The sequence below is a fragment of the Pagrus pagrus genome (assembly GCF_965226575.1).
Source record: "Pagrus pagrus genome assembly, chromosome: 4".
NCBI classification, from domain to species: Eukaryota; Metazoa; Chordata; class Actinopteri; order Spariformes; family Sparidae; genus Pagrus; species Pagrus pagrus.
In genome coordinates, this window is record NC_140188.1 from 5,166,065 (window position 1) to 5,187,774 (window position 21,710).

General features: G+C 41.8%; 2 protein-coding genes across 4 annotated transcripts; both read left to right on the forward strand.

Annotated features, from left to right (window-relative positions):
• The first annotated feature begins 873 nt into the window (after positions 1-873).
• ddx6 (DEAD (Asp-Glu-Ala-Asp) box helicase 6) lies at positions 874-11,951 on the forward strand. Of its 3 annotated transcripts, none has more exons than XM_084350088.1 (14): positions 874-895; positions 1,759-2,370; positions 2,462-2,525; positions 3,279-3,383; positions 4,283-4,412; positions 4,782-4,928; positions 5,558-5,652; positions 5,759-5,881; positions 5,981-6,109; positions 6,303-6,419; positions 6,946-7,009; positions 8,171-8,272; positions 8,378-8,557; positions 8,715-11,951. In XM_084350088.1, the coding sequence occupies exons 2-13, from the start codon at positions 2,162-2,164 to the stop codon at positions 8,551-8,553; spliced, it is 1,461 nt and encodes a 486-aa protein (XP_084206214.1). In that variant the 5' UTR covers positions 874-895; positions 1,759-2,161; the 3' UTR covers positions 8,554-8,557; positions 8,715-11,951. The 3 variants fall into 3 exon arrangements, with proteins under 3 accessions (XP_084206214.1, XP_084206212.1, XP_084206213.1); XM_084350086.1 differs by having other exon boundaries at positions 883-975; XM_084350087.1 differs by lacking the exon at positions 874-895 and adding an exon at positions 910-966.
• Positions 11,952-12,057: 106 nt separating this feature from the next.
• treh (trehalase (brush-border membrane glycoprotein)) lies at positions 12,058-21,138 on the forward strand. Its single transcript, XM_084351025.1, has 15 exons — positions 12,058-12,225; positions 12,821-12,921; positions 13,013-13,160; positions 13,249-13,336; positions 14,196-14,296; positions 14,454-14,546; positions 14,737-14,853; positions 15,332-15,454; positions 15,861-15,910; positions 16,463-16,663; positions 16,768-16,985; positions 17,854-17,965; positions 19,729-19,841; positions 19,934-19,987; positions 20,376-21,138. The coding sequence occupies exons 1-15, from the start codon at positions 12,143-12,145 to the stop codon at positions 20,511-20,513; spliced, it is 1,740 nt and encodes a 579-aa protein (XP_084207151.1). The 5' UTR covers positions 12,058-12,142; the 3' UTR covers positions 20,514-21,138.
• Positions 21,139-21,710: the final 572 nt, after the last annotated feature.

Sequence of the window (21,710 nt, forward strand, 5' to 3'; positions counted from 1 at the left end):
ATCCAGTTACATCACTGGTGTCAGTTCTGTGTTCTGATTGCGATATTTATCACAATAACAAGGTAAACATGAAGTTTATTGATAATTCAACTAAGATATATTGGAGATACTTGTGGGGCAGTGGAGAGAGAAAGGGGCTCGGGGAGTATCCAGAAGGCCTACGATGGATAAACTCAGGTGGAGAAAGCTACTTGAGCAAAACCCCAGAGCTTCTCAGCTGTTAAATCTAAATTTTCTAAATAATTATTAAAATAAATAATAATAGAAACTACTAATAGAAAATGAGCAACAGGGACAGAGACAACATGTCTTCATCACCTCAGGGTCGGGGTGGGGCTGCAGATGTGGGGGCTGCACATGTGTGGGCAGCTTCCTGTGGGCCTGTTTCCATCACCTTCATCTCTTCACATTTATAAACTGTAGTTTGAGAAGAAAGAGAAAAATGGAGGAGCATGCACAGATCTGTTTGTGTGAATGTGGAAGTACTGTGCTTTGACCCAGGGCAGGTGACAGCTGCCCCTCCACACACACACACACACACACACACACACACACACACACACACATACACACACATACACACAGGTAGTGTTGCCAGTGATGACACCCAGTGACATTGATATTATTGTATTAGATGTTTGCAGAGCACACATGTAGCATTGATCCTGAGCAGGGCAGCAGACTCATGTTTAGAAAGTAGATGAATGTCAGAGAAACACCAACAAACACTCAGGCTTGATAGATGATGCAGTGGAGTGGATAAGTATAACCTTAAAATAGTGTGAAAGTATGATTTAGCTGGGACACCCTGAAGGTAAATCCTTGATTTGAAATGAAATCAGCTGATCAGTCGGATGGGGGCGGGCTCAAATACGAGTGGAAGCCATCTTGGACGGTTGGTTGACAAGACTCTCTCGTAGTCAGCTACACCTTTACAAACACCGCATACAGAACCGGTTATTTCAGGTATTCAAGGTAAATGCGTGTACGTCCAAACGATGTATGCTTTAGGCAGTGCTTAGCAAGATATGATTGTGCTTCGTGGTGATTTTTACAATCAACGTTAACTGTTATTTCGCCATCGCTAGCCGGTTTGTCTTAGCTGCCTAGCTGACCTAGCACGGCAGTTGCTACGACTGAGCTAGCGCAGGCTAATAGTCGTTGATTGTGGATGTCCAGTTTTGTGTGTTAGCTTGGAAAAGGTGTCAGTCATTATTTTCACTGTCGTTATAACATAACGACTGGATTCAACTGTTTTTGAATCAAGTGTCGTAACGGTGATTAGCGAAACGCCACAATATTAGCATGACGCTAAAGCTTCATATGCTAGTTAGCCAGATGTCGGTGGCTAGCAGCAGGGTTAGCGGTTAGTTCATCTGTAGTTGGTTTGATTTAACGGAGAGAAAATGCCCCTGGGCAGTCAGGTATTGAAGTATTTACCCACTAGACTCCTCTGACATCACCGTCGGAGGTAAGTTTAGGGTTCAAACACTGATGAGCTCGACTGTCCGTGCGTCAAAGCTGTTTCTACATCGTTAGCAAGGGTTAACACGAAATAACATTACCACCACCGCTGTGTCGGCTAACTTCTGACGCCAGGCCAGCTGTCTACTGACAGCTCGTTAAATATTGACTTAGCGGGTCTCACTGCCAGCCCAGTACAAAATGTTGCCCTCTGCCACACAGAAGCAGGTAATTGTAATGTGTTATTTCTCTTCAGGGATGCTGTTCCTAACACTGCGTCTCGTTTTGTTTCAGGGTTGGAGACTGTGGAAGGACGCAGCGGCTCAGTTGTGCTACACAAGATGGCTAGCTAACCAGTCGGCCAGTACTTGAAAGCTAGCTAAGCCCTCCTGGTGAATAGTATTACAGATAGCAATGGTACAAAACATCTATGATCAGCCCTAATTTACACAAGAAATCGATGCTCATAAGTTTAAATTGATAAGAGGAATTTGTTTGATGTCCCAGAATCAACACGACTGCTGAGGAACCTGCTGAGAGAAGATTTGAACAATTTATATTTGGATAATTATTATTAAATAAGTCTCAAGAGGGAACGACAATCTTTAAGTTTGAAGTGGTCCCAGCAGAGTGGATTCACAAGAGACTATTAGAGGTTTCATTGCTTATTGGAACAGAAAAGTCGAGCTAAGTAAAGATGAGTACCGTCAGGACAGAGAACCCAGTGATTTTGGGCTTGTCAAACCAGAATGGACAGCTCAGGGGCTCGGTGAAGCCTGCTGGGACACCAGGTGGTGGAGGAGGAGGTGGAGGTGGAGGCCCTCAACAACAGCAGCTTAACCAGATAAAAGGTGCAATCAACAATGGTAACTCCCAGCCGGCCCCAACAACTAACGCTGTCATCAAGTAAGTCATTTGAAGAATTTGGACTTTTTCTAAAAAAAAAAAAATATTGCTTTGTCATGCTCGTTACTTACAAGAACGTTACCCTCCGCAGGCCTGGAGATGACTGGAAGAAAAATTTAAAATTGCCCCCAAAAGACATGAGGATGAAAACTTCGGTTAGTACAACAGTTCTCCTTTTACTGTGCAGGAAAAGGAGGTAGAAGCTGTGGATGCTTGTAAATGTGATGTCACTGTTACTGATTTTATTTTGAAACTGTTCAAGAAGATTTTCTTCACAATGTGAAGCCAGTGTTGCCCCAGTGACTACTGTCATACTGCTGACCTTCACCCAATACTAGCAAATCCAGCTAAGCTTAATTATGGACTGTTTTATATGAAGAGTAGGAGTTGATCGTGTATTCTGTCACCATAATGAAGGTGCTGAATGATAAAATGCATGCCTTTTTGTTTTTATCTAAAACAAATACCTTGCAATATATATGCATAGTTAACTGTGAAGTGGTATCTGTATATTTACTGTTATGCCTTAGAAAGCGTTCTGCACTATGATCTTGGATGCTTAACTTGTGATGTAGTCCTTTATAAAGTATAAACATAGTCATAAGAAAGCCACTGTACCATTTTAAAGGTGGTAGTACAAATGTTAGTTTTGATCTGATGCAGATGTCCTATGTGGAGTTATCATTGCTCCTACTAAAGCTATAAGATGGTGACAGAATTTGATTTCAGAAATACTTTATTTCTAATTTGAGATGACAGTTGTCATTTAGTTTGTGGGGGAAAAAGGCACTTTCAATAGATTTTTTTATTCCTGACCACTTTAGTCTATAATTTAATTTGTTTTAATGGATGATTTCTCTACATCTTGTGAACCAAATGCTAATTTATATATTTAATGGTCATTACAGGATGTGACTGCAACTAAAGGCAACGAGTTTGAAGATTATTGCCTAAAGAGGGAGCTGCTCATGGGAATCTTCGAGATGGGCTGGGAAAAGCCATCTCCAATTCAGGTACATCCAGACACTGCTCAGATTTGAGCCCTTCTGCCAGCTGTACAAGAAAGATGTTGGTTGTATTTTATAATGAAATGATATAAAGTACTACCTTATTAACCAATCAACATAATTGCAGTCTAATCCCTTTTGGACTGTCAGTAAACTGGCCCCACGCTGACTCTCTTATTAAATGACTCTAAAGTCTCATTAAAACATAAAAATACAGAGTTCATATGGTGGAATTGTAGTTTCAGCATCTAGTTCATGGTTGATCCTAATGTGGGGTTTCTGTTTAAGATATGATTTGGGGTTTTGTCTCACTCGGGTGATGCAGTAAGAAAATGAGCCGTTACACTGGACTATTTTTAGCCTGGCAGGGCAACATTTGTTGGCTAGTCCGTCCAAAGTGCTTAAATATCTTGACAACTATTTGTTGATTGACCTTAAATTTTGTACAGACATTCAGAGGATAAATTATAACTTTGGTGATCCCCTGACTTTTCTTCCTGTTGGTCAAAATTTTCATTTTTTCCATGAATTATCTCTTTAATGAAACTGCACCAAATTGTTTAGACAGTAATGGCTGCTAGACTATATATTGTAATATATCAACAACTATTGGATTGAGTGCCATGAAATTAATTACATACATTTGTGGTCCCCAGAGGAAGAATTATAATCACTGTTGTGACACCGACTTTACCTCCAGTGCCATCATCAGATTAAATGGTCTGAAAAGGGTGTTCATGCACCAGTGAAGCAGGTCTAAAAAAAATATATTTTGCTTTCCATCCAGTCTCTCTTCATGTAACTGAGTGACCAAACAGTTGAATTGTATTTTCAAAAATATTGTGAGAGTGTGACTGACCCATCCATAAAATGTAGTATTAATCTGTTGTTACTGGTTTCCTCAGGAGGAAAGCATTCCCATTGCACTGTCAGGAAGGGATATCTTGGCAAGAGCCAAGAACGGCACGGGAAAGAGTGGAGCCTACCTCATTCCCTTACTTGAACGCATTGACCTGAAGAAGGACTGCATACAAGGTGAGAAGGTTTTCCTGCAACAGTTGACACCAGTCTCTCTCTTTATCTCCATCAGTGTCATTCATCAGGAGGATGGGAATACAAACTGTGGACTGTTTTAAAATGGAAAAAAAGTAAAGACAGAATGGGAATAAAATCAGTACATGTACCACTGCTGATCATTCACAGCCATTTGTGTAAGAGAGTAATTGAACATGATGAAATGTAAAAGGACTTTCTGTTGGCCTTGTATGTTAGACATAATAAAAGCACCGCTAATCGAGGTCTGTAACATTCTGTGTGAATCATCCTCTGGTGTTTCTGAAAGCTTGGTTTATATTTCAAGAGACAAAGCTGGCTCAAGTTTATAAAATGTTTCTGTTTGTCTAGCTTTGGTCATAGTGCCCACCAGAGAACTGGCTCTCCAAGTAAGCCAAATATGTATCCAGGTCAGCAAACACATGGGTGGAGTGAAGGTCATGGCAACCACAGGTGGAACCAACCTACGTGATGACATCATGAGACTTGATGAAACAGGTAAATGGTTCCTCTTAAATGTTGACATGAAAATATCCCCAAATCAAAATACAGTTATGCCAAGAAAGGATCTTAAGTGGCTGCGAGGTGAGAGACAGAAGGGGACTAATGATGGCGGATGTTGGCTCATTTGTTTTGTCTGCAGTCCAGAAAGTTCTCCGAGCCCTCTCATTATCTGAGTCACATACTGTCCTCTTTGGTGGGATATTGGCACTCTACTCTTTCAAAAGGCAATCTATTTATAACTTAATGGCATCATCACATGAGCACATTGTGAGGTATTTGTTGTTCAGGTTGTAATTACTAACCACACTGTTGTTTCTATGGAGTATCAGGAAATGTGTCCTGATGACAGTTTTTTTTTTTAATACCTCTGGTGGTTGTACTGCTAAATTATTGGCAGGCAAGTGGTGTCGATGATTGAAACATGGCAGCCAATTGAAACACATGCTCTGTGGCTGAGTGATACTGCCAAATAATTTCTCCTGAAGTACTGGATACAGCTCTCTATACTGCAGTCATGGGTGGCTCTTGCCAATTATGATAGCCATGATCCAAGTAATAACACTGCCATCCTGTACTGCAAATCCTGTGTACCCTTTCAACTGAGGGCTTGTTTTGTTTAACAGTACATGTGGTCATTGCCACTCCTGGGAGGATTTTAGACCTCATCAAAAAAGGAGTGGCCAAAGTCAATCAAGTGCAGATGATCGTTCTGGATGAAGTAAGTTAAATAGTTTATTTTCATTCTGTTGGTCCCACATTGTTTGGTTTTAATAATTGAATTTGATTGAGACGGCTCTTAATGTGTCTCTCCTTCTGCTCAACAGGCTGACAAACTCCTGTCTCAGGACTTTGTGGTGATGATGGAGGAGATACTGGGCTTTCTGGCCAAACAGAGGCAGATTCTGCTTTATTCTGCTACCTTCCCTCTCAGCGTGCAGAAGTTTATGGTACATTTTTCTCATTTGTTTTAAGTACTTGTTTAATCATTTATCAGCTAAAAAAACACAACCTGATTATAACCGCTCACGTCTCCACCTGCTTTATAGAGCGCGCACTTGCAGAAACCCTATGAGATCAACCTGATGGAGGAACTAACGCTGAAGGGTGTGACTCAGTATTACGCTTATGTAACTGAAAGGCAAAAGGTCCATTGCCTTAACACCTTGTTCTCCAGGGTAAGTGTAGCCTCTCTGCCCTTAATGATACTGTTTTTAAATAACTTCTGTTGTGTCATGAAAACAGCCGTGTAAAGGGCCAATTTGACTACATCAGATGCTTCAACACTGGACACCCAACACAAATGTCTGGCAACTCACAACTGAAGCATTGGTTTCACCAGTATTCACTGCTGTCTGTTCTTTTTTCCAGCTCCAGATAAACCAGTCTATAATCTTCTGCAACTCCTCTCAGAGAGTGGAGCTCCTTGCCAAGAAGATCTCCCAGCTTGGTTATTCATGTTTCTACATTCATGCCAAGATGAGACAGGTCAGCTCAAAGTACTGCCTCCAGAAATACCAACTTTAAGACGAAAATACACTGGTTGCTATAGATGCATGCCAGAAAAGCAGCTACTATTACTTTCTGTTGTGCATTAAAGTGGTGCATTGTGTAGACTGGAATGTGTCCGTACTTGATCTGCTGCTATAGTTCACACCAGTGCTCTATTTCTGGAGTGTTGCGACCACTGCCAGTTTTTTTTTTTTCTCGATGAGAAACTGCATGTGGTCCGGTCACAGAGGTGCCTTGTTATTTGTTAGTGATTGTTACAGGTTACTTTGAATACATGAAATATATTTATATTACAGCCTAGTTTTGTGGCTTAGCTTATACTTAATGTAGTATAAAGTATGAACAAGAAGAGAAGCTTATACACATTGTTTTTCCACATGTAAATGTCTTACTCTATCAGGGTGAACTGACATGTTGCTGTATATAATCTTTCTGTGAAGTAGATGTCTGCCTGTGAGTGAATGTGGCACCTTAATGCATTTGTCGCTTTTCTGCCCTCCAGGAGCATCGTAACCGCGTGTTCCACGACTTCAGAAACGGCCTCTGCAGGAATCTTGTCTGCACTGGTAAGTGGTGGAGACAAGTGTGCACATCTGCTGCATTGTAGAATTGTGAAATACTCTAAAAGCTGTTTTGTTGCAACCTGAAGCTATTGCGAGGCTGATGACACATCACCAACAGCCGTCATATTTTCCATGTAGAGGTTTTCAGTGCCCACTGCTGAGATTTGAAAACTTCACCACAGAGCTTATAGATGAAATATCAACCCTGTTTGCTTCTGACTTTTCAGGGCATGTCCAATCAAATTACAGTTGACCTAGATCCTTGGACACTAAGTGTCTGAGTTGCCTGAGATGTGATATTTCTGTAGTTTAATATGTGTTTAAAGGCTCATTTTTTGCATAAATTTTTGTTCTTGTTTAAAAGTTATATGTTGACATCTCAGCTCTGAGCTGAGCTCATGGTGTCATGAGCTATACACACAGCAGTGTGTACAGCTCATCCTGTGTGAGAAGCCGAAGTCCCTCAAGTGGCCAGTCATTGTCTCTACTCTATGCAATACGTCTACAAATACAGAGCAAGGCCGCTCCTTACTTTGACATATGTGCCTACATAAACAAAACTGCACAGAGCGAAAAGACTAAAGGCTATCAGAGGGGTTGTAGGAGGACATGCACATAGGATGGTTTGCTTTTCAGGCTTCAGGCCACGTAGGGAGATTTATTCAATATCTGGTTGCCACATAGCCATAAACTGGAATTGCATACCGGCTCATGGAACAATATAGCACTATGATAAGTTTATCTAGTCAGCCTGAGCTCGCTGATTAAAGCCAAATGGGGTGACGGAGCCGGACCACAGTGAGCTCATGTTGCCCGTGGGATAACACAAAACAGGTTTGTTTAGAGTTTACTGTTGACATTGGATTTGGTAAACGGAACGTTTGCTACAATGACATGTTGGTGAGAGTCTAAAGACAGTGAGACTCATTGTGACACGTATGCACACAGCTTGTTGGTTAGACTTGATCTGCAGGTGTGTCCACGTTTACTGCTTTTATGGTGGAGGCAAACAGCTGTTGTTTACATTGTTGAGATTCAGTTTGAGGGACTGGGATGTAATAAACTACTGCTAGTTGTTATTTTTCAGATAATTAACATTTGGGTCCAGATGTATAATATCTTGGTGTTGGTCTTTCTTTTGAATTCCTGCTTTGTTTCCTTTAGACCTCTTTACGAGAGGAATTGACATTCAAGCTGTGAATGTTGTGATCAATTTCGACTTTCCCAAGCTGGGAGAAACATACCTTCATCGCATTGGTAGATCTGGTAAGAGCCTGTATTGATTGTTGCTTTTCAGCTGTGCAGCTTCTTTTGCGAAGATTTTATTTTTAGGACAAAACAATAATTTTAAACCATGTTCTTATAATCCAGGCCGGTTTGGACACTTGGGTCTCGCCATCAACCTCATCACTTACGATGATCGCTTCAACCTGAAAGGGATCGAGGAGCAGCTTGGAACAGAGATCAAGCCCATCCCTGGCATCATTGACAAGAGCTTATATGTGGCAGAGTACCACAGCGAGAGTGGTGAAGAAGTCAAGCCATGAGCCAGTAAGTACACATACAGATCCAAGTGCTTACTTTTTCGAGAGAATTCAAGGACGCTTTCCTTCTTTTTATTTTTCAGTGTAAATATTTTCATGCACTTAAATTACATATTTACTTGAATGCAATCTGGTCTAATTTAGTTTCCCTCTTCTCTCCACAGATCAGTCCATCCTCCCTTCCCCTTTGTACCTTTTTTCATCCCCCCCGTCTTGGAGTTTTTTCTTTTACTTTTCTTTTTTTTTTAATGTACAGTTTGTCTTCCTTTTTTGGATGCCACCGTAAGGAATGTGTATTTTGATGGACGCGTTTTGGAAGAACTCATTTGCCCTTTCATTGGGGCGCTGTGCTGCACCACCACACCCTGAAGACATAAGCACCCGGAGGAAAGCATGGGACCAAGTTGAGAATATATCAATGCACATCGTGACGATTCATATCCACCGGTGACACGAAGCCAGCACCGACAGACCGCTACATGACACCCTCCATTCTACACGTTTTATTTTGGAAGTTTTAACCAATTTGTATCAAGTGCCTTAACAAGCAGTTCAACTCGTTCTAAAGTAATAACCCGTCATTATCCGCCATCTTGCTCACTTCATACCACACACACTCACGTTCACCTAATTGAAAATTTGTCTCACTAATTTAATGTCCGACCACATAGGTGAATTCATAACTGTTTTTGGTTTGGTCATCCGTTTGCAAGGAATGGAGATCATTAAGAGGGGAGGCTGGTCTGAATGATCCTGTTGCTGGCTTAGCTGCACTTCTGTCTGGCTGACAAATGAGGACAAACTTGGACATCCATGGACAGAGATGCTGGATTTTTTCCAAGAGACAGCCAGACTGTCCAGTTACTTGTGAAGAAGCGTGTGCTTCTAAAAGACCCAGACCCTTTCCTCTGTCTTCAGCATCAAAACACTAAAAATGAATAAGCAGCCTGTCAACACCATGAGTCATGAGGATTCCTGTTTCGGTGGAGTTTAATTGTAGGGAACGCTTTTTTTTTTTCTTTCCTTTTTATGTCCTGTGTTTCACTTTCCTATGGATGGCCATACTTAATTCTGCGAGACGTGCAGCCAACATGTGGGCTGCACCCGACACCTTGTGTATATACCTTCATTTTAAGATTGTTTTAAACAAGTTCAAAAGGCTGGCTGACAAACTGAAAAGCTTTTTCCCCCCTTCTCTTGTTAGCACTGGAGATTGTTTCCTTAATTGCCAGTTTGTTTGATCTGCAATATTGGCCTGTGAATTTATTTATAATTTTAGAAATTGCAGAATTTATTAGAATCTGAAACATTTGAATGACTTTGTGCATGAAATGTTTTTGGAGGCAGAGTTCATCACTGATAATCTTTTAGCCCCTCCAAATTTTGATGGCGAGTGCAATTCTTCAAAGCTGCACTTAAACGATATTGTTTAAATTGTTGCCCGTGTTCTCGTGCTACCAGTGTTAACAAGTGTTCAGTCTAGACAGATGGCTTTGTTAAGCTTGTGCATTGGAGTCATGAATTCTTTGTTGTCACCAGCCTTAACTTGTGAAATTGACTCTTGAGACACACTCAAAGATCTCCAGTTACAGTGAGTGTTGTTGTCGGAAGAGAAAATAATATTCTATCATGTAGTAGTACTACTCGCTGCAGTGCAGCTGAATTGGCAGAGGATTTGTTTTTCCGGGGGAGGTTAGCTGTTACGTTGATCTGCGTGCTCTTTAAGCACAGCTACGTTAGTTCACAAATGTTGAGGAAGCTGTGGATTTATTTTCCCCCTTTTTTGAAGAATGTCGGCCGAATGCATCAAAACTAACCATCTGACCTAAAATGTAGCAGGAATTCATTCTCTGTGCATTGCAAGTTAGCCGGCATTACTAAGAGCCGCTAATAAAAGATGCCTCACTTGAAACAACCTGAGCAGGTTGGGCTGCACTTAACACACAGAGAGATGGGTTCATGCAATAACACTGACTGCACTGCTTTTTGTACACTCATGATGCCCAAATGAAAAAGAAGTGTATGGTGGCGCAGAATATTCATTTAAAAAAAATTTGGCTTGGAGGGGGAATGGGCATGAAGGATTACAAAATGACTATTAGTCAGACTGCTTGTTTAAAAAAAAAAAGAGACGGGGCACCCAGACTGCTGAGGTTTGGCTTCTTTCTCTGCCCGTTTATTGCTTTGTTATTTTGGGTTTGGGTTACTTTTTTGCATTTTTATGCAATTTGCTAAAACCCCGTTGTGCATCAAGGTTTCTGAACACTTGTTTGTTCAGCTCAAACCTTTTTGCAAATGAGGTTCCCTTTGTTATGGTGAGATGCTCTCTGACTGTTCTAATCAATGAGAATTGTTATTGCACATTTAATTTAAGCTCTTTTTAAAGAAAACCGTGTGACGATATTGATCAGTTTAAGAGAACCATTTTATTTCTCATTGGTTAGGACTGAGATCCCTGTTCACTCAGCTCTATTGTTGTCCCCTAAATACTTGCACATCTAATTTGGCTCATTGTTTGGGGGGTGGGAGGGGTTGTATTTGTTAAAAATATCCAAATTAAATAAAGCATTAGCTGATTGAACAGGGATCTAACCGTGCAGACACTTGGCAGCTGTCTGCTTCTTGTCAGCCCACTGGCAGTAATGGCCACAGCGAATGTTTTCAAGGATTAATCAACGTTCCTACAAGATTCAGTGCGTCGCTACGTTTGATGGGATGCTGCTTTACTGCCAGTGGCTGCCATTTTGAGAACCTTAAAGACTGAGACAAGAGCATCTTGCCCCAGATCGGGTCACTAATTGGATAGTTTGTTGAACAAAATTGTCTCATTCTTTAAGGTCTTTTTAAATTTGTGGGGTGGTTAAATTAGTGCTCTTGCTGCCCTGATGCACATGTTCATCCTCCCTCGACAGCGCTGACACATTTATGATAACACAGCTTTTGTGTACGATTTGGCCGTCCTATCACTCGTCTGTCGAGGAGGATGTGAGAGGAGTCCGTTATGGATTTCTCTCAAGACGGATGCATCAGTTTAAAAAAAACACGGGGAGGAGCCTTCGGGCGTTAAAGAAACAGGATGACATGATCTAAAGATCCAAAGTGATTGGTAACGGGTACAAAAAAAAAAGGTTTGAAAAAGTTGCCCTTAAATTTGGAATTTTTCTTTCAAATGGAAATGTTCATGTGGAGTACACATTATTTAAAAAGTCTCCAAATTTAAGTGAAGAATTTAAAGCCTGAGTTCATTTTTTAATTTTATTTGATGAACAAATTGGTCGTTATTTAATTGGCAGATTTTTCAGTGAAGCTAATTTTACGCTGGACTTGAGTTTAAAAGGATGTCATCAATATTATTGGATACAATTTGAAAGTTTTGTTGAAATAAAGCTCACTGAAATTTATTTTTGTGTCTGAAGCTTTTCTTTTCCTTCACCACACTGCAGTGTCCTGTTGCTCAGCTCAGTGGAAGCTAGGTGTCAGTATGTTGCTGTGTTGTGTTCGCGTCATGTCTTAATATAAACTCTGACCTGGAGGCAGTTCTCAGACCACAGCCTTACTCATACTCTGGTGTCACTTCAGTTCATAGCTCAAGATGCATAACTTCACGGTGTTCTGCTTTTCATCAGTGGCTCTTCTGGCCTGTGTAAAGAGTGTTTTTCCTCCACCATGTGACAGGTGAGAAACGTGCCTCAAAGGGTTTTTCCTTAAACTTTTTTTTTGTGTAGAAGAGAAAGTGAAAGTTCTTAATTTTTGGCTGTAAAACCGACCAGTTAATCAAAACATGTCTCCAGGCACCTGTGACAAAACTAAATCTCTAAACCTTTTCAATTTAAATTTACTACCAAAAGTAATTGATGTGTAGTTTAAACTAATGCCTCCTTTTTGCTAAATGACTGATTTTCTGTCTTGTTTTATAGACTTTCCTACTTTGTTTTCTGTTGAAGCAGCTTTGAGCTGTTTTCATTCCTGTTTTAACAAAATGTTAGTAGGATAAAATCTGCGTTCTGCTGCTGCTGGACACCCTGGAAGAAAAAAAAAGTGCTGAATCCATCAACTGCGGCTGGCAAACATACATTTCCAATAATGTGTCTTTTTTTCTCCTTAATACCGTGTATGAAGCCGTCGGCAGACCTTTGCCCTCACCTGCTTATTTTTACTGATTGTTATGGTTTTATTGCTTCCTTGTGGGACTCTGTAACGTGGTGTTTTAATACAAGCATAGCCTTTTATGATATCTGTTTAATAATTCACAACTATAAATTAATTTCAGTGAAATCTACTGCACTGGGCCCATCTTACATCAGGTCCAGGAAGCTAAACTATTCAATGATGATAAGTACTTTGTTGACATGAAGCTGAGGGAAACTCCTGGTAAGTAGAAAGTTGTTATATATTTTGTTTTATTCATGAGTCCAGTGTGTGGCTCCACTTTATTTTTTGCTCCTTCTGTTTTTTCCTGCAGATGTTGTTTTGTCGGCTTTTCGTAACCTTTCACAGGGACATCCGAACATGACTGTCCCGCCTGGTGAACTGCAGGAGTTCCTCACTACGTACTTTGAGAAACCAGGGACAGAGTTTGAGTCGTGGACGCCACCAGACTGGCATGACAAGTGAGATCCAATCCGAGGGCTTGTACTCTAATCATTACTCTAATCTTTTTATTGTGCTTGGTTGACCAGAGTGGATTTTTCTTTCCAGGCCGAAGTTCCTCGGACGAATAGCAGACCAAGAGCTACGTAACTGGGCTGAGAAGATCCATCAACTGTGGAAGTCTCTCGGCAGAAAGGTGACGATAACGAGCGAATCTCAAACGATCAGTCAGCCACAACATTTAAAGGACTAATAGGTGAAGTGATCAACATTGATCATCTGGTTATAATGCGATGTTGTGGAAACTTTGGGTCTTGATCACACCCACCCACTCAAACAACATTGGAGACCAAGTTCGACCCATCATGACAATGGCACTCCCTGATAGCAGTAGCCCCCCCACGCAGGACCATGAAAACTTCTTAGGAATGGCCCGAGGAACGTGACAAAGATCACAAAGTGTCGACCTGGCCTCCAAATTCCCCAGATCTCAGTCCAATTAAGCTTCCATTGGAAGTCCAATCCATGGAGGCTCCACCTCACAACCCACAGGACTCAAAGGATCCACCACCAACGCCCTGAAAGAGAAAGAAACCCAAGTGACACCCCCAGAGGTCCGGTGTTCATGCCTCCACAGTGGGGCCTTCATGGATCGGATTGGGATCTGGGGAATTTGGTGGCCAGGTCGACACCTTGAGCTCTTTTTCATGTTCCTCGGGCCATTTCTGAGCAGTTTTTGCGGCATGTCAGAGTCCATTGTCCTGCAATTTCAGTTTTCAGCTTATCTGTCAATTTTTTGACAGTTGTCTTTGTCTCCACTGACAGTAAATCGATCGTCTATGGGTTTTGTTCTGTTGGTTAGACAAAAGAAGTAATGTTAATATGTGAACCTTGAGGGCTTTAGGAAATTATTAGGTCATCATTCACAATTTTCTGATATTTTATAGACCAAACGATTAATTGAATGATAACTCAGATTTATCTACAATAAAAATAATCTTTAGTTGCATGTATACCGAGTCCAAACATTTGAAATAAAAAACGATTTTCTGCAGATCCGTGCCAGTGTTAAAGATCACCCAGAGCTCTACTCGCAGATATACACCCCACATCCTGTTGTTGTGCCAGGAGGGCGCTTCAGGGAACTCTACTATTGGTGAGTGATGAAGCCCGTCTATCAGCTGTCTGAGTGTCAGAGCTGAGCGAGGTTTAAACGAGAAGAGATCACAGCGAGACCCAGCCAGGGGTCTCTGCTGAGAGCCCACCTAGGCGCTGTGTGCAGACAGTGATGCGAGCCGCTCTGTGCCCAACAGGGACTCCTACTGGGTCATCAACGGGCTCCTGCTGTCAGAGATGACAGACACGGCCTATGGGATGATTCAAAACTTCCTCTACCTTGTCAACAGGTGAGCCTCAGAGCACCTTTTCATCTCTCGCAGCAGTTTAAAAGAGAAAAAGTCCAGCTTGCTGCAGGTCGTTCAGCCGGCTCATTTTGAATAAGTCATTTAGAAACCTAACTTGTACACTTTGGATGTGGAGCTCTTGGGGGGTTTCATGATTTGTGGAATAAAAGATTTTTTCCTATCGCTCCTGCAGATATGGCTTCGTTCCAAATGGTGGGCGGATTTACTATGAAAGGCGCAGTCAGCCTCCATTCCTCACTCTAATGGTGGAGAGCTACTATCAAGCAACCAAGGATAAAGATTTCCTCAGGTGATATTTAGGCCTGAGCTGATGTCCTGCCAGACACATTATCATTCTTCAGCTGCTGCGTGTCTCCTCCAGAGCAGAAAAAAAGGCGCATTACACATCAAAACCTCAGTTCTGGTGTCTCTCTGAGCCTCTGGTGTTTTTCCTCACATGCTTAATTAGAAAGTGACACCCTGATGTTTGTATTTAATGTTAAAGAGAATTCAGTCATTATCCACTCACACCCAGGACAATTGAAAGTCGGGTGAAGTTTCATAATCTAAACATTTTGAGGCTTTTACAACAAAAAAAACATTACAGCATTCTCCTAAACAACTGAAGAAGATGAAGATTTTTTATATGTAAAAAATTATAAATATAACAATTCAATGTCAGAGAATGCTACAACACTGTTTTGCTGGGAAGCTCCAGAAATGTTTGGTGGACTATGAAACCTCGCTCAACTTCTCCCTGCTGTCTGTACAAATTTTGCATGTCGTAGATCAGCTTTACCGGGTCTGGAGCAGGAGTACCGATTTTGGATGCAGAACCGTTCTGTGGCTGTGCTACTAAACGGAGCATTACATGTACTGAACCGGTATCATGTGCAGGCTGGCTTGCCCAGGTATGTCTGAAATAATCTAGTGAATAATAAAAACAAATTATTATGAAACAACTCTCCCCAGATTAAAAATACATATTTTTCCTCTTACCTGTAGTTCTAATAATAATAAGCCTCTTGTCCATGAGTAGATGCACGTGTCCTTCTGCACAGTGATGTGGCGTAGTTTAGTAGAAAGACAATAGTTCCTACAGGAAACGGCCATCCAGGTCCAATATTTGAGCGAAGGCAAACGTCTCTATTGCCGATATCTCCCAAACCTGGCAACTCGCACCAAAACAATCCAGATAGATAAATAGCTCTACAGTTAAGAGGACAAATATGCGTTTTTGATTTTGGGGTGAATTGTCCCTTTAAGTTATGTGGGTATTGTAGGAGGCCTTCATGTAAACTAATGATGTCTTTCTAGGCCTGAATCCTACACAGATGATCTGGAGTTAGCTGAAGGACTCACTGATGGTGAGAGTCTGTGCACATTTCCTGCTCGAGTCATTTTACACAGTGAGAGAGAAAATACGAACGTAATGCAGTTTATAATTGCTCCTAAGTAGAAAGTGGAATACATTCCCCTGGATTCAAGGATCATCTGTGCAAAACAAATTTGCTCTGAAAATACCTCTGCACCATGTTGTAATGAATATTTAATGTTAACACATTCATTCTTTCACATCGCCGCTGAACAATCCGACTTTTAAGAAAAGCTGCTGAACATCCTGCCACCCGAATGTTTCCTCTTATTTCACTTCAGAAGATTTCTCCCGTTTTTATGTAAGAATATATATTTTTATTAATCACAAATAGTCAAGGACATGAAGTTATTTCTTCCTCCTTGGAAGAGACATTTTATGTTTTGTCTCAAAACAAGAAAACAAACATGTTGTTCAGAGGCTGCATATTTTACTTTTTCTTAACCCAGCAAACAAGACAAACATGACTAACAACCACATTTTAGATACTGATTTGTTGCGGCTCTGCTCGTGAGTCCATGTTTTTTTTTTTTCTTGCCCTCAGAGCGTAAAGAGCAGCTGTGGATGGATCTGAAAGCGGGAGCAGAGTCGGGCTGGGACTTCACATCCCGCTGGTATATAGATGGTGACGGCCACAACAACGGCACCCTGAGAGAGACCCGCACCAGCCAGATCCTGCCTGCTGACCTCAACGCTCTGCTCTGCCTCAGCGAGAAGACTCTCGCTTCATTTCACAGGATTCTGGGTGAGTACACAAAGAGCCTTTGACCTTGGCACTAACTTTGGTCTACATGCTGCTTTTAGCTCCTAACTGGTGTTACGTAACCGTGATGTGCCGTTTCCTGACAGGTGATGGTGACTCAGCTGCACTGTATGACCAGGCTGCAGCCCGCAGACTGCAGGCGATAGAGTCTGTGCTGTGGGATGCTGAGAGGGGAGCTTGGTTCGACTACAGCCTGGTGACGCACTCCAAACATTTTGAGTTTTACCCCTCTAACCTGGCGCCTGTTTGGGCGCAGTGCTATTCTCAGCCTGAGATGGGAGAGAAAGCTGTACAGTATCTGAAGGTTGGTGGACATTCTGGCTTCTTTGCGGTCTCAGTTAACAAATACATGTGAAAGAATGAATATTTTTAGTGTATTCAAAGAGCAAGAATTGATGACGGTGTGAAAAATTTGAAACATTACAGGTGATATTGCAACACATTGTAATAAAGTGACTGTATTGATGCCATTTGTGTGGAAGAACCCTTTAACCTGGATTCATGGTTGAATGAGCGCAGAGGATTTTTTTTCACCGATGCCAGCACAGCTGCCCAGTATGACTCGTCCCTTCTGTCGCAGCTCCACTCTGACAGTTTAGACTTTAAAGTCCAGCTGAAATGAAATGATATTTTTTGGTCTGCCACAGGATACATGCAGTGTTTCCCCTGGTCTGTGAAACAGCTTGTGCACATATTTGGCAGGGAGTCCTAAACCAAGAAAAAATACATGCTACATGGACAGTATGTGAATCACTTGTCCTGTGTTGGCCTTTGAGAAAAGCATCTGGAACCAAAAGGCAGAATTTTGCTTGCTGAACGAACCACCACACGAACATCTCCTGTGGAAACGTTCACGAAAAGGAGCATTTCTGATTCTTCCCCAAAGAAATTTCACAAAAAAAATTAACCCCTTGACTTTATTTTTTGACTACAAAGCAGGATGAATAAATGTGATTTCAGCTGGACTTTAATAATTTGCTGAAGTGCTTCCTGACATTTGTTCAAAGAGGAGAAACTGCTCATTTTATTTCCCCATCTGAACCCCGCCCACGAGGATGTTGCACGTGCTTCATGAACTGTGCTCATGCGCTCCAGCAGATGGCAGACACACACTACACTGGTTTCATCCATGCATGCTCATGTGGTTGCTCTTGCTCGTCATGTCTGTACAGAGGAGCGGTGCCCTCCGGTTCCCTAATGGTGTTCCTACGTCGCTGACCGACTCTGGGCAGCAGTGGGATTATCCCAACGCCTGGCCTCCTCTGCAACACATGCTCATCAGCGGTAGGTGGCAATACATTGATCTGCCATCGTGAGAATTTCCTGAACCCTTCACTGATTATTCCCAATTGTTCAACGTGGTGCTCTGTCGTCTTTGCATAACAATGTCTTTAAAAGCACAGTGTTAGTCAGCCAGTGCTTTTCTTTTTGTTTGTTTGCTGGAGCGCTCACCACATGGATTTGAAACGAAACAAAAGCAGGTTAAAAATGACCTTCAGGTTTAATTTGAGGCTGTTTACGTCCACACTTTTAGAGGTGCCCTGTGGAGTTTCCTTGAAAACAATCAAAAGTTCTCACCTGAAAACGCACGGTGTATCCTCGAGGTCTAACAAACACGCTGAATGTATTTCCCTCTCTCAGTCAACATTTGCAAAGATAAAAGTGTTAAACTGCTATTGTCATCATCCACATTTGCCTGCGAGCGGTCTTCTTCTCTACTGGCACGAATATGTATCACATCATTCACAGGCACAAAAACATTGCGCTGTAGTGCGACCTGAAAAACTCCCAGGATACCTTTTAAAGGTTAAAGGGGACAGAAAGTAATTGGTATAGTTACATAAAGTCATCGTAATTATTATTCGACTTCAAACTAACCACCCACAGACATCAGCAGACGCTTGGCATCTGCCCTGGTGATGATCTGCCAGAGCTGCACTGAAGCCAGCTTCACTTCCTGCTTATTCTGAAGGATTTTTGCCTTTAGTCAGGTCTTTGGAAAGTGTGACACATGATCAGAGAGTGACTGATTTCCTGCCCTAAAAACCCCTTCGTTGCTGAGTCTGTATGATTAAGATCACTGTCCTGCTGAATTTTCCTCAGACTAGGGAACCATTAGGATTTTTCCATTTGCAGAGTCAAACCATGCCTTGTTGATTTGTGTCTCCATTACCAGTTTAAATGACCCAAGTTAAAGTGTGCCGGACCGCCTCCGAGCAGGTTGCGGTGACGTCAGATGGGCTTTGTCTTCATTCAGGGAGGAATGGCAGCTCCCTCTTCCAGATCCATCTTGATTTCCTGTCGCTGTTTTGTGGTAGACACCAAACAAGATTGTAACAACAGCCTGAAAGTCCAGGATGATAAGCAGCCTGGCGACCAACAACCCTTCCACATTGTAGTAGTAAACAGTACTTAGAGGGTGCTGCTTTCAAATGTCATCGCCTTAAGACAAGTGCGTCATCAGTTAAAGACATATTATGTAACATTTCTGTATCAAAATGTCTAAAAACTAGTAGACCATCATTATATATTTTGTTTAGTTGTGTGTCTACATCATCCCAAACGTTTCCAACAATGTTCAAACCCTGAGAACGTTTACTCAATGTTTCATTTGGTCGCCATAACTTATAGGAGAGAGTCAGAGAGTGAGGAAGGAAGGCGGCGAATGAGACTTAACATAACGCGAATAAAACAAAAAAATTACCTCGCCTGAGTCACATCAGAGAGATTTTCATCAGCAGTGGTTGTTAAGTGCTGTTTACCATCAGCAAGCATTTTCCCCTCGCATGACTTCAGGTCAACCTCTCACCTACTGCTTGATGTATAACCAGCAGTCCCACCTGAAAGACGACTTCATCACATTTACTTAGCGTCAGCAGCACTTAAAACTCAGTCACTGTTTAATTTACATCCAATCTGCTGGAGTACAGAACCAACACGGTTAAAACATGTAACCTACCTTATATTATTCATATGTATGAGCAGCCTAATGTTAAAAAAGAGTTTCATTGGTTTGTGTAATGATTGAAATCTTCTCGCATCTCCAGGTTTATCCAAACTGCCTTCAGAGGACGCTAAACAACTAGCACTCAACTTGGCCCAGCGTTGGATCAAGACCAACTGGTTGGCGTACACGAAGTACGAAGCCATGTTTGAAAAGGTGAATCTTCTGAAGTCTCAGTGTTTCCGACCCGGTGTTGCTCAGTGATAACACAGCTGGCTCAGAGTGTGTGCTTTTCCTCCTCCTGACAGTACGATGTGAACGGAGATGGCAAACCTGGCGGTGGAGGAGAATATGAAGTTCAGGTATTTCCTTTCATGTGTTGATGGTAAAACTAATATGCTTATAGTCACACACGTCTTTCTAATTTCACGCTGGGCCCTGTCACTGCTTTCTGCCTCACGTCTGCTTCTTAGCTTTATCACATTTGCATACTCACACACACACACACACATACAGTATACGCTCACTGCTCCTCACGTCTTTGTCATTATCTGTCTTCCCTTTTTGTGTAATTTTCTACCTTGTTGGTTCTCGTTGTCATCAGCATAAACTAATTGTTTCATGTCTTCCTTTGTCATGTATTTTTATCAGTCTTTTTTTTTATCACCATGTTTTGCTGCCTTCTAAAATGCTAAATAAAAACAAAAACATCCCCTGTGCTCCGTTGTTTTGCCTTGTTTTGCCCTGTAGCTGGGTTTCGGCTGGACCAATGGCGTGGCCCTGCAGCTCCTGGACCAGTATGGGGCGACTCTCACCTCAGGAAGCAGACATCTGTCTTCTGGCCTCCTCCTGCCTCTGGTCATCTCTGCCACTCTCATGCTCCAGTGAATCAGAGGTGACAAAGGAGCCTGACTGGAGGTTGGATTTTATTATTCCTGGTTTCCCAGCACGAACTCACTCTGGACCGCTGACAGACCGACAGACCGACAAACACACACCGACATTAAAAATTAGACTAAATTGTGAATATTTTAACCAGATCTGATATTTTTCTGTAATCCTATATGATCAGGATCACTTTGATTTGCGGGAGTAACCGGATGTGATTTATCATAACCAGAAATTCCTTCTATGAATATTTTAGTGTTCATCCTCAGAGGTGGATGGTCTCTGGTGATATCAGAAGATGCAGATCATATAGGCTCCTCTGGACTCTCTCCAGTAATGCAGGCTGTTGGCGCTTCTGTGCTGCTCGGATCACAACATTAACTTGTCCCAGATATTGAACCGACATCACAGACAGTTATTCACCTAATTCAATTATGAGGTTTATTGCTGAACTGTAGCTTAACTCCCTCTGAGGCCGTCTATTGGCGCGCAAGCTGCAATGTAAAGGAAACGAGCTCGTGTGAGAAATAAAATGTGAAGTGAATGCATTGATTTAATTTCTACGCGTCAACCAAAGGGTGTTGGATGACGACGCTGGTTTGAAATAAAGTGACGACTTCCTGCACACTGTCAGCACTCACTCAGTTTATTTACAATGTAATGTAACATTTTTTAATTCATTACTCGCCGTGATTTCACCTAATTACATATCCCTACCAACATTCAACATCATAGATAAGATCCCACAGTACAGCTGTATATAGCAGCGTTTTCACAACTCTGCCAACCACAGTGACAAACACGTTGTTTTTCTGTGGCTGCTTCACAATAAAAAGCCTCCTTGTTTCCCGCCAGATGAAAGATTTTAATGTTGCAGAGCAGCAGCAGCTAATATTAGTAGTAACTTAAAGGATAACTGGGGCGTTTTTCAACCTGGACCCAATTTTCCCATGTGTTTGTGTCTTAAGTAACCAATGGTGACAATTTAAAAAATTGGTCCAGTATTGAGCGAAAAATAATCAGACTGATTGCTAGAAAAGTGGAAAAGAGATGGTTTCTGTGAGCTTTATTTTGTTTTTCTGTGTTTTAAAATGGAGTCTGGTGGCTTTGGCGAGCAGTTGTTTCTGGTTCAACAAAAAAGGATTTTATTCCTGAACAAAAGGGTCCATCTCTGCAGGGATCCTTTCCGTAATGTTG